This window comes from Lonchura striata, chromosome 6 (assembly GCF_046129695.1).
Source record: "Lonchura striata isolate bLonStr1 chromosome 6, bLonStr1.mat, whole genome shotgun sequence".
Classification (NCBI taxonomy): Eukaryota; Metazoa; Chordata; class Aves; order Passeriformes; family Estrildidae; genus Lonchura; species Lonchura striata.
This window is the reverse complement of record NC_134608.1, coordinates 34,668,930-34,681,719: the sequence shown is the minus strand read 5'-3', so window position 1 is coordinate 34,681,719 and position 12,790 is coordinate 34,668,930. Positions and strand designations below refer to the sequence as shown.

Below are 12,790 nucleotides of genomic sequence, written 5' to 3'. Positions count from 1 at the left end.
ACATTGTTTGTTTTTTGCATTCGGTTCAGGGGGGTAATGGAGCTAAATGTCATCGGTATTCTGAATGCACTGTGCTGCTCAGAAAACAGTAAAATTACCACAAAATGGAAATGCAGCTCAAAAATTTTATTTTTGATATTGCTGATAGGCCTGTTCTGAGAAGCATGTTAAATAAGATTTAACCTATGTGTAATGTTTTTTAAAATTGTATCTGTACTGTTCTGCCAATTGCTAAATACAAATAGCCTGACTCAAGAGAACTCTTACTCATTTGCCAAAAGCCCTTCAAGAGAGTGTGAAAGAGTCCAAATTACAATGTTTGTTTAACTATTAAGCAGCTAGGTCCTAGCAAAGGGTAGTGTATGCAGGTCCAAGTTAGATAAGCAAGTTCAAGGATAAGAGTTAAGATATTGGATAACAAAAATTTTAGTAGATTCTACCATTTGTTACAGGAAAGCTACAGAAGGAGAAAATGTTCCCCTAAAGTTCTACTGTTGTAAAGCAAACAGTTCAAATCCATTAAAAAGCCACTCACCTATAACTAAGTCCCTGGCTGACAGCAGCAGCAATGGGTTGGTGAAAGCCATTCCGTACAACCTGAATCTTGTTGTAGATATGTTTCTGCTGCCATAATCCAACAGCCAAATCAGACCACAACACAAACAGAAATATACAGGCCTACTATAGGCTATGATACGATTGTGACCCTGTTTAAAAAGAAACCAAAAAACACCAACATTTATTCATTATTAGTGGGTAAAGTAACTTTTACTCTTCTGCTACAGATAAGAGCTTCAGAATCAAAATTAATCACTAGTCATCAACTAATATACTGTCACCTCACCATATCCTAAAGTTTTCTTCATAAAACCCCTAAAGCATTGCCTTGCAGTGATACTAGTTTGTGTTTTTTATGGCTTTGCTATAACAAAGACATAACAGTGTCACAGGGACATTTCTCTCTCAGGATTTTTCATAGAGGTGCAGGGAGAAATGTCCCTGTGACACAACAGTTAGATTAAGTTAGACTAAGCTATATATACCCTTAGTCTCAGCTATATTTTATGGTATGTTGCTTGCAGTACTAAATGCTAGAGAAGCTCTGACTAGGCTGTGTAAGCAATTGAGAATAAATCAATTTAAAGGATAAAGGGATACTGCTTCTGCTGGATGGGAGGACAGAATCTCTATCTGTGTTTATCAAAATACAACTTCTTACACAAAACTAATGACTTGCTGCAGAGGAATAATGCTTTTCTACATCTTATCTAGGACATAAAGTTAATATTTTGTCTGGGCAATCTAGCAGATGCACAAACATATTGTGCAATACTAGAAAGTTACCATTTCCATGCTCAAACATTAGTGTTCACTACAGCATTGCAAACTCAGCTAATTAGAATGAAAAAATAAAGCAGTGTGCACACTAGGACAACTGAATGATCTACACAATTAAAAGAGAACATCAAAGCTGTGTCAGTTCATACTAGCAGAGCAAATTACAACATTAAGAATACTTCTAAGTATAATTGCTATAATAATAAAGATTCTTCAAAAAGCTTATCATGACATGGCTCCCTGGAAAAAGCCAGGCTCAGAACAGGAGGACATGATTTGAAAGAGTACAGCGGGGAGAAACAATACCAATTCCCTTCTCACACACTAAGACAACTACAAGCCTTTTGTGCCTTCTAAGAAGGGACAACGGAGAAATGCCAGAAAAATCAAACCAAATGGATCAATTCTCTGTGGGAGTTCTGCATCTGCAGAGTTAGTACAGTGGCACATGCCCATGACTTACATGTCGGGGGGAAGAAGAATCTGGCTGAACGCTCTGAAACCAAAATAAAAAGAGGAAAGTTACCAAATCTACAGGTAAGTGTGTTTACCTCCCTACGCACACCTATTTTCTTGGTCAAGGTTCTTTTAACAATATCTATGATTACTTTTACAGCTGTCAAGCCACATTATAGCCTTTAAATAGCACAATGTTGTAAACCATTGAATCTATTTAAAGAGCAGATGTCTATAACCAAAATCCTAAAAAAAATCCCCAAGCCCCTTATTTTCAAGACTTTTACTGGTTTTCAACAGGAAAACTTAGGAACTTTAACTTTAAATCTGATTTCCATCCTAATAGTCAAATCAAAAAATAATCAGTCATTCTTAGATTACAATAAACCATTATCAGTATAACAAAAATTAATTATCTGATTAAAAAGATGTTTAGATATAATTGCCCCAATATAAATGCTCCAAGGTGTAGACACTACAGAAAATTAAAACCCAAACCAATAAAACTTCAAATTCAATTTGTAGTCGGTTTTCAACAAGATGTGCTCCTCTTCATGAACCAAAAAAAATGCATGAGAACAATAAATAAAGGATTCTTTAACAAGCATATGCAGAATGATTCTGTTGATGTGACCTTGCATTACTATCTATCAAACTTCCTATGAGGCCAAGTTTACTAATTTCTTTATAAATGATAAGCTTGCACATTTATCCTTAAAGCCCTAACTAACCTGCAACATCCAACTGGATTTTTATCTGTTGTTTGTAGAAAGTAAAGAGAAATTAAAGTACCTTCAACAGTGAGTACTGGCAACTGGCTATTACCAGGCAGAACTGGAAGACCCAAATATCCTTGAAAAAGCCCTCTATAAGAAGTACAGAGCCCAGAAATGCAACTAGAATAGCTAGGATGACAGCTAATACATTTTCAAGGATCTCACGATTCCTGTTTTAAAGGGAGAGAAAAAAAAAAGAAAAACGGAATTTAAAGCTAACTATGTCTAGAAAAAGCTGCAAAAGAGCAGTTAGAGTAAAAAATTAACAAGGATTATGCTACTGGTAGCCAAGTAGTTAAGAATAAATTTGAACTTCTATAGCCTACTAGCACAATGTCCTTTATCAAAGCTTGGAGCTACCAGGATTTCAATGACAGCTAAAAGCAGTTAGTATCATATGGAATTTTACTTTAAACAGCAGAAGATAACTTCAGCAGATATTTTTAGAAATAATTCAAATGTTCCACCAGAAGCATGGTCTGTAACAGCAATCTATATTCAAAGCCACCCAAAATGATGATAAGCCTAAAAAAATCCATAAGCATGATAACTTACCTGTGTATATAACCTGTCACTCATGATTTTCTAATGAAGAAACTAAAAATATTCTTGCTTGTAAGATATGCCAAGTGGAATACACATAATTCGCTACGATATTGCCTGTGCTTCGGAACAGAATTATGAGTATTCCTCCCAGGACAGAATCACTACTATCCTGTTTATTTCAAGGAGGTTCATTACCAAAATACAAATACTCTACATATTCCAAAAGCTGGCAACTGGAGGATCACCTTAATTTTATTCCTCTAGGTCAATATAGCAAGGACAAGAAGTCACAGTATTAAACAACCCTTCAAAAAAATGCTTTGGAACAGCGGGCAAATTCTTTCTGTTTACCAAAAGACTTAGTGAATACCAGATTGTAGACCCTTTCAAATTAATTTTTGGAGAAGGCTATACTCTAGCTTTAAATATTGGCAATGAATCTTTCTATTTGGTCATTCAAATATGTTACTGTGCCATGCAGGCAAAGTGAGGGTTGGTTTCCTTTTTTAATTGCTACAGAAAAAAATGAAAGTAGCCTCCATTATTTTAGAAAAACTACATTCAGTATTATTCTTTCATTTTTCAGAGTACAGTAAATATGTATAATTCTCTAGGATAGTTTTATCTGTATTACAGTTTAGTAACTGTTTTCATCTTTGCTTTCCGAGATCTGGCAATATACAAGGATCTCACCTATCAAATAAAGCCAGAAGAGTTAATCTATCAAAATTGATGCTAATCCAAAGTTTAGGCAGGATCCAAAAGCGATAGTACTGCTTGACTTTTTGAGCTGCTTCCTCTTGAGGCTGCATGTGGTCCTGAAGGTCAGGGCTCAGGTCAATATCTTGCTGCTCCAACAGATCTGTATCCATTGTTAGCAGCCTGTTTAACCTGATCTGGGGAAGAGAAAGCTAAAAGAAAGTTAGTATTAACAAAAACTTCTTTGTATCAAATCACTGTCTAGATACTGAAAATTGCTTTGAAGAAAATTGCTAGAACTCTTTAGTTTCACTTTTGAGGAATTACATGTTAAGCACTGGCACAGGCTTCACTTTTTCTGTCCTTATCACAGCACATGAATAGGACCTAGCAGCAATAACAGTTTGCATACAACAACTCTTTGGCATTTCAGCATATGCCTTATTTCAAACAAATCATCTTCCAAGTACATTATCCCATTTACTCTGAAAACTTCAAATTTTAAGACAAGTAAACTGATACATGGACAACATACAGTACAGGAATAATCCAATTATTGATTTAAATAAATTACAACACATTTCTTATAGTCAGCTAATCTGCATGTGAACCCATGCTGAATGGTTCTTTTTGCATGACAAAGCAATATACTCGTGCACCAGCAAATTCAAACTCATTGCATCCAGAATCAGAAATGAACCAAAGAAAAAGCTATACCCTAAACAGTCAAGTAATATTTATGACTATTACTTATTTTGTAGTTTGTTTACAGTTCTCAAGAAAATCACAGTGATACTAACAACCATGAAAGATACAAAAGCAGAGTACTCAATGAAATAAGATACTCTAGTACCTATGTATAGTCTAATCCAGTTTCTAACAGGCCAAGAAACATCTTGATGTACTGCCCTTTATTCTTAGGCAATATAATTCTTAAAATGTCCTTTAATGAAAAAGCTTCACAAATGTGTAAGGCAAAGAGTAGAACTTCAATACTCATGCCACCTTCAAGTGTCAAAACTACAGTTTTAGTGTTCAGAAGGGCTTTATCCCTGCATTCATCTAAGCTTAACATTCTATTTCTTGATTTATAAAATTTTATTCATCACTCCTTAAATCATCAGTGTATTTAACTATGCTTAGCCAGCTTCTTCGTCCTAGGAAAATACTAATGAAAAAAACAAAGAGGAACACTCTCTTTCTTAAAGGCATTTCAAAAAACACAAACCATACTATTTAAGGCAAGCTGTTTCAGAAAACAGATCCTTTTTTGAAAATTTTTTAAAAGCTTTGTTTCTTAAAAGGTAGAATCAGCCTAACATTCATGGCACTAATAATAAATTTCAGTGGAAATTTCCATTTTGCTGCATGGACTGAGCTTTTACAGTCACAAATTTGCCTTAAAAAAGAAGCATTGCCTCCAATGGAACTACACTGGCAAACCGAAAGCACAGAAGAGGTAATGCAGCCTCTTTTCTAAAGGCTACATATTTGAGGGGGACTGTGAAAAGCAAAGCAAGTTCCTCTAGCAGACATCAAGTTTAAAAAGCACGTTCTTGATCAAAAGCATGGTCAGGCAAACAGAGGTCTCTTGCTCCTCTGCCAAATCCTAAAGCTGTATTTCATTTTCCCTCTTGATTGTATCATTAGATACCTTCAACATACTTCTCTTTGGTTTGCCAGCTTAAGAATCATGACCATTCGCGCTGTTTTCAGAACATATGACTTCAGAATTCAGAGTACAGGTATGTCTGGACTTGACAATAACAAAAGGTTTCAGATCATAAAACTAAGGAATTATAAAGGTATTTGCAGTATTAAACAGTGTAAGTTTCTGCCTTGTTTTCTAAGTCACTCCCTGCATATAAATTTAAATTTTGTACAGCATACTCCAATGACATTTCTAAATTCCTTTCAGAAAAATTACTCAAGGGAAGTTTCTTTTTGTCGGAACACAATATTTAGTCTTTCTGCTGCCTGCTAACCTCAGTAATGCACAGAATGAAAACTGCCCAAATTGTACACATTATCTTTGGAAACTTTTACAAGGTATCTTAGAACAATTTCTACGAGTATTTTTATATCACTAGGTTTTAGATCAGAGGAAACCAACTAAGTTTTAAATTGTTATGCAGGAAGATTAATTTGCATATATATATGAACACACTACAATACTAAATACTTTCTCGTCATTAATCCAGACAAAATTCTTTCATATGAACAGAGAACTACCACACAGAATGATTAATCAGTGCTATAAAGTTGGATAGTCTTCTAATTCTTTGCATGCTGTAAAAATAAGTAAGAAAAACTTACTAGATCATGTGGATAAAAGCGAACTGAGGTAGAACTCGATACGTGAGAGTCCGTGTCACTATAAGAACAGGGAAAATACTTCAGATTATAAATTACATTTTATTTCAACAGGTCACTCTAATTTTCTAGTGTCCCAAATTAATTTTGATACCTTGTGACTCTTATCTAAATATCTTTCAGTTTTTCCTTCAGTCACTTACTATAAATGCAAGTAGTTACTTAGTCTCATGTATTGTGGTACATTCTACAGCTATGATAAGCCTGGAGACTCTTTAATCTTACACTTAACATTTTCTCAACACCCAGTCCCTAAATCTTCTAAAAAGAACTACAAGGATACCCATTATTCCACTTGAAAAACAAAAATTTTATAAGCTTTAGCTAGTGATTTGTAAAGATACATCACATCTCTAAAGAAGTGCAGAGGACACTAGGTGTTCACATGCAGTTTCTCATAGTTCTATATTGTTTTTATCAAGACCCCAAAACTGCCAAAAACAGTACATTGCACAGGTGAAGTCAGCTACTTAAACTGCTTTTGAAAAACTTAAAGTTAAACCTCTGGTAAGAAGAGCAAAATTACTTTGCAATTTCCATTCATTAGAGATGAAGACAAATTTCTCTTACTGTATGAGAGTCCATATCCAACCATTGCTTTTTCCCCCAATTTTGGATAGCTTTTGGATGTTTGTTTTCCATGTAAATCACATGGTTGTAAGACTTGTATCAAATTTATGCAACCTTCCTTCAGTTCCTTGCCTTAAGATAAAAACATTCTTTGTTATCAACTTTACTTCACTCAAACTCAAGTATTCTCTATAGCTGAGATCTGATTATCTGAAGTGGCCAGTTTGTTCCTTCCATTAACACATTCAACTTCAAAACAGCAGCCATCAGCAAAGTCATTGCATCTGGAACATGCAAGCAGTAAAGGCAGGGATTGGCAGCTTTGTGGAAGGAACGCAGGTCAAAGTTCAATTCTACAAAAGGCACTTGCATACTCTCAAAAGAAAGATTTGAAGATGGGATGTTTCATATTCATAACTCCATAATTCCAAGAGCTATTCCACCTACATGTGGTAGGAATTACAGCATTCAGCATGGCGCAATAACTTCAGAGCAATTCTACATAGTGAAGTAGACTGGGGGCAGGTGGGAAGCCACAGAAGGTTTTGGGTTGCTTTTCCTTCTTCTGCCTCCTATCCCTTCAGAGAAAGAAAAGGCATCTTTCCAACAGCAGATGAACTTTCCAGTATGTAGCTGGCTATTTCAGCTCCAAGTCAGATTTTAATCTCAGCCATGTTAACACTTCCATTTACTGTTTGATGCCATCTATGAACTTGAAAATAAATTTATCAGTATACAATGGCTTCACAACTGGAAGTTCAATAGCCATTATGGTCAACAGCAACCTAACTTTCTCAAAAATGGGTTAAATTCTTTAACAAAGACTTTCTATAAGCCAACAAAAAAATGCATTAGTCAAGTTCTCGGTTTGGAAGTATACTGCTTAAGCTAATAGTAGTACTCATTTTCAGAGAATAATTAACTTAATGTTATCTTCTAGTAAAAATCACTTGGATCACAAAAGTAAAAGTATATGGTTAATAGATTGCATTGACTTTTTTGGTAGTCCATACTAAATAACCTTTTAAAATTAAAATAAAATATTGGATTGCAGTAAGACAAGAATTATCACTCTTGACTGGCCTTCACACACACCAGATGTTGGATGCTCTTCTTGCAGCTGGCTCAAAGTTCACAAGCGACATGTCGCAGCCCCCTGTCTCGTAGAGCGTAGAACTGAACTTACCTATTAAAGAAAAGGTCAAAAGCAGGTCAAAATTTCCTCATGTTTCATCCTATTGGCAGCAGCTTCTATTTATTAACTTACAACAGATATCAATTCAGACATCTGAATTTACATCTGTGTTAAAATATAAAATGTGATTACTCATGAATGTGTCACCGGTGCAGACATTAGCTACACAGCTGTCTTTCATACCATTTTACATAGCACATATGCTGTAACTGCAGTACTGAATTAAAGTTTGTATACCGAGTTTGTATTTACAAGATGACACCATTAACACAACAGGACAGTGTAAACCATTTTTTCCCCTTAGAGAATAACCACATGAAAAATTTGCAGTGACCAGCTTCTTCAGTTCTCCCCCACCCCCAACAGAACCATCAGTAAATCACTCACTATCAGCATCTAAGAATATTTAGCTACAGCAGAGATAACCCAAGTATCTGAATAAAATTATTTTGAGACACCCATGTCTATTTGAAAAGAAACACAAAGATTGAAAGAAGTGGCCAGAAACGCTTCATAAGTTAACTTAGGAAACTCAAAAAAGAAATGTGAGGCAGAGATTTATTCTACAATCTAGAAACAAATGCTTCAGTGTAAGAACAAAGGACTGCAAACTAACTTCCTAGATAAACCATTTGGACTTACTTCCAAAATATATAATTTTAAAAAGCAGCCAAAGATTATAATGCAAATTATAAATTACCTTACTCAAATAAGATGTTTTCACAGTACCCTCCTCCCAACAGTGGCATGATCAGACAGATAGGCATTGTAATTTTCCCTGAAGGCCAGGTTCAATATATTTCAGCTCTGAATGCAAGGAACCTGATTTTGAAACTGATCTCATATTAAATGATCTGCCAATTTCTCCATCTCTTCTAGCTTATAACCCTTCTTAAGTCATGATGCAAAACTTGCAATATTCCAATATTAGCTTATACAAACAAAATAAAAATCCCACTTTGGAGCATGTGAAGAAAAACTGTATACACCTCTCAGCCGTATGTCTCACAGCTTTACCTTCTGCTGATACAAGGTAACCCTCAGAAATACCTAACAAGATCAGAGCTTCCAAACTTTGCCATTTCTGTGAGAGCACAACCTGCTAATACATGGATTTTGAGTATTTTTTTACACAATATAATCCTGCAACAGCTTCTCTTCAGACTCACAGACCTTTAAGTTTGATTCAGAAGCATTTGAATCTTCACAAGTTAAATCCCTCAAACTACATGCTTAAAACCAATGAAATAAAGAAAAAAACTGGTATATTGACAATATCTTCATAAAGCTTTCTACCCTCAAGGGAGCACTTCAGACCAACCAGGGAAATACCACAGCTGTGCTCAGAGCCACCATTGTGACAAGACAGTCCCCTACATAGCTCAGGAGGCACAAACAGCATGCACAGCAGCCCTCTCTCAATATTCAATTACATCTGCCACAGGCTTAAGTACAAAGCTCACTTGGTTAGGGCTTTTTCCTCACTGCATAACATTTTAATGAAGTGCTTTAGCTGATTATCTTTTGGTTTTTCAATGCAATGTGTAGTACACATTAATACTGAAGCTTAACATTTAAACTAATAGACAGAACGGGGAATCTTCCCACAACTAATAAAAACCCTCGGTTACAACGGTGTATTTATTAACTGCGTCAATAAAAAAGTTTCAGGAGCAAACATGGAGACACTGGACAATACAAATGCATGTCAAGGTTCTATTCAGGACAAAGATGTGCATTAATTATTATGGGAAAATATCCATAATTTAAGAGCAAGCAGCTCTTAAAAAAAAAAAAAAAGGAAGTTTGGGTTAAATTCTTCATGATTTTGCATTACTGACTAGAGATCCTGGAAATTAAACTTTTTAATTTTTAACTTAATGAAATACTAGTCACAGAAGTTAGAATATACTGCTTGGACATGCAATTTCCCCTTCCCTTGGACTGAGGAAAACACATCAGGAATTTATTTCAGAGGATGTTTACTGAACTATTACACTTCTTCATATCTACAGTTCCCTGCCACCCAACTTATCTTTGAATCTACCAAAATTGACTGCATTTATATTGCTGCTGTAAGTACTGCACTGCTGCAGTGGGATATAACAAAACTTATTAATAGAGGTTGCAAACAAACGGAACACTTAATTCCCATTTTTTATACACAAACTACAAAATGGACTCAGGATATGTCATGCTTGCAATTCACCCACTTAAAGAGGCTTTCCATTCAAAGTTAGCTCCCTGGCAAGCACAGCACAGCTTCTCATTAATACAAAATCTTTTTCTGCTCCATTTTTTTGTTTTTCTTTGGCTGTTTTTGATTTGGTTTGGTTTTGTTGTTGTCTTTCTGTTGGGGTTTTTTGGTCGGTTGGTTTAAATAAAAAGATTTTTCAGAAAAGCCTCAACTCGTCTCAGTAGAAAACTTGACAGGACTGTTTATTGCTGTGACACAAACTCCAAAGTGCAGCTGAAGATAATACACCTGAGCTCCAAAATCCTTAATTTTTAAACTCTGTGAGATAAGAACAGCTTCCTCATATTACATAAATGCTAACAAAGAATTTCAATACTCAAGAGTCAATACATATGGATACACCTAGCATTTTTATTTACTCTAGTGACTCTCTCCCATTCCTGCCTCTCACAGCATTCTCCATGGGATACTTGGAACAGCACCACATTGAATTAACTTAAGAATGTATTTTCTCTCTCTAAAGGCTGTAGTTTTATCAAGCTGTGAACAAATGGGAGACTCCAAAGATTATGTTGAAAATCAAGAAATATGTTCAATAGTATGTCTACTCACTCAACATAAATGTTTAACTTCTCTACACACAAACACACACACCAAAAAAGAGACTTGAAAGTTCTTAACAAATTAAAGTCACCCAAAAATATTCTATTTGGACCAGGTTACAGTAACAAACCAAGACACTGTGATACTCAAGCACACAAATCCAAAATACATCTTCATTCTGACATGGAGCTAAGATAAATGTGTGTTCTTTGAAGCAAGTTTCCTTGTTCCAAAAGACCAAAATATCTCATCACCACATCCAGAGACAGCCATGTAACAGTTCACACTGTGCAAATTCATACTCCCACAGTAGTTAAGGGCATCAACAGACAACAGCAATAGGCTGATGAGCTTACACAGACAAAACCTGGAAGACTTAAATGGCTCAGGATTTAACTAAAATGGTGCTCTGATGGTTTCCTCAGCTAAGTTATCTTTAGTACGCTTCCCAGTTTTACATCCAATACACTACTTTTTTTCAAACCACTCAGAGTAGTTCAAATGCAAAGGCTTACATGATGATGTCATCATTAGATCAAGATACATTTGTCTATTGCTTCAATCAGTATTTTTAAAATCCTAGTTAGCAAAACCAAAGTCATCAGAATTTGACTCCTTGGTAGACTGCTAGGAGCTTTATTTCCAAAGGTCAAAATTTTACTGTTAGCTATGGTATGAAGGTGTATATGTTTTCAGTTAGAACACTTCCAAGTAGCTCATTTTTTGTTCCTATATGAAGTTTGTCAAAAGAGTAACTGACCTATTACCCCAAATTCCAGTCTACAACAAGGATATTTTCCATAGGAATAATGAGAAGTGAATATTTATTTTATACATAGACCTTTGAACATGCTCCCACATCCATCCCAAATAAATTACATCTATTTAATTTTCCAAAGGTACTGAGTAACTGCTTCTAAATTGGTTTTAATCTAGTAAGCAACCAGTGTATATGTCTATCCTTACATAAAAGTTTTGATATTCAAAACCATTCAACTGCCTTCATAAATTAAAATACTTTAACCTGAAAGATTATTGCTTGTTATATAAACAATACAACCAGAGGTCCACCACACCACCGTAATTGTCTCGTAAAGTTCTAGATGAGCAGTTCTCTTTAAGCACAAAAGCAATTTTAAAAAATCATCTAGCCAAGGACAAGAGTCTGTTACTTCACCCCAGCTTCAAACACTGGGCATCTGTTCTGCTAACTCAGTATTTGGATTCCTGTTTGACAAATTCTAATTTGAATTTAATCAATCTTCACTGCAAGGGATGAAAAATCCCACCTACCCGTCTAAACAATCAACCATTAATGAGAACAAAAAGAATGGGTACTGCCACACTCTGCTCTGCAAACTGTCATTCACTTAAGTCACAGCACATGTTTTGTTGCTTTTGAGATTTCTATTGTATCAATCCTGCCTATAATCATGGCATTTAGTTTGCCACTTTTCCTTTCCATTCTGCAATTCTATGATTTACTTCATGTTTACCACTCCACATCAAACTCCTTTTCCATCCTTTCAAGTTACTTCTCCCTCAACCTTCCAACAGTATAACTGATAAAAATCTTCCTACTTTGAACCTGGAAGACTGAAGATAATGCATCAAAGCATCTCTTGCCTTACTCCCAGGGCAATGCCCAGTTAAAGATAACTGTATCATCACCAGACTGGGTATGGGACAGGTATAATACAGTGAGGCTCATCCTAGGTAAAATAACTCACCAGAATCAAATTAACAGACAAGAAATTCCAAAGTAAACAAAACCAAAAACTGTGTGTCTTGTTAAGTGCTGCAGCTTGACATCAACACAAACAGAACAAATGTAGAAGTAAATAGCGCACTGGTAAAGGAAAACATGAGCCCTCTATGTGAGGACTTTTACAGTAAATGAATATATGCCCTGTTTGCCTTTCCAAGAGGATTTGAATTAAGAAACTCTTCTATGCACGGTACAGATATATATAATCCCATCTATGTTTGTCGCTGATATTTCCAGTTGGAGTAAATCAGGTATTGTTTCCATGTATT

The 12,790-nt window shown here is 35.4% G+C and overlaps 1 protein-coding gene across 8 annotated transcripts in view; it reads right to left on the bottom strand.

The window, feature by feature from the left end:
- The window catches only part of PCNX1 (pecanex 1), an 87,514-nt gene that overhangs the window by 35,883 nt on the left and 38,841 nt on the right, over nt 1-12,790 (bottom strand). For 4 of the 8 annotated variants that reach the window (XM_031505008.2, XM_077784121.1, XM_077784126.1 and 1 more), the window contains 6 exons: nt 7,854-7,944; nt 6,132-6,189; nt 3,810-4,027; nt 2,587-2,740; nt 1,802-1,834; nt 536-707 (listed from right to left, as the gene is read on the bottom strand). In XM_031505008.2, coding sequence (XP_031360868.1) covers nt 536-707; nt 1,802-1,834; nt 2,587-2,740; nt 3,810-4,027; nt 6,132-6,189; nt 7,854-7,944 — 726 coding nt within the window. The remainder of the gene's footprint in view (nt 1-535; nt 708-1,801; nt 1,835-2,586; nt 2,741-3,809; nt 4,028-6,131; nt 6,190-7,853; nt 7,945-12,790) is intronic. The other 4 variants (XM_077784122.1, XM_077784127.1, XM_077784123.1 and 1 more) reach the window with 3 other exon arrangements.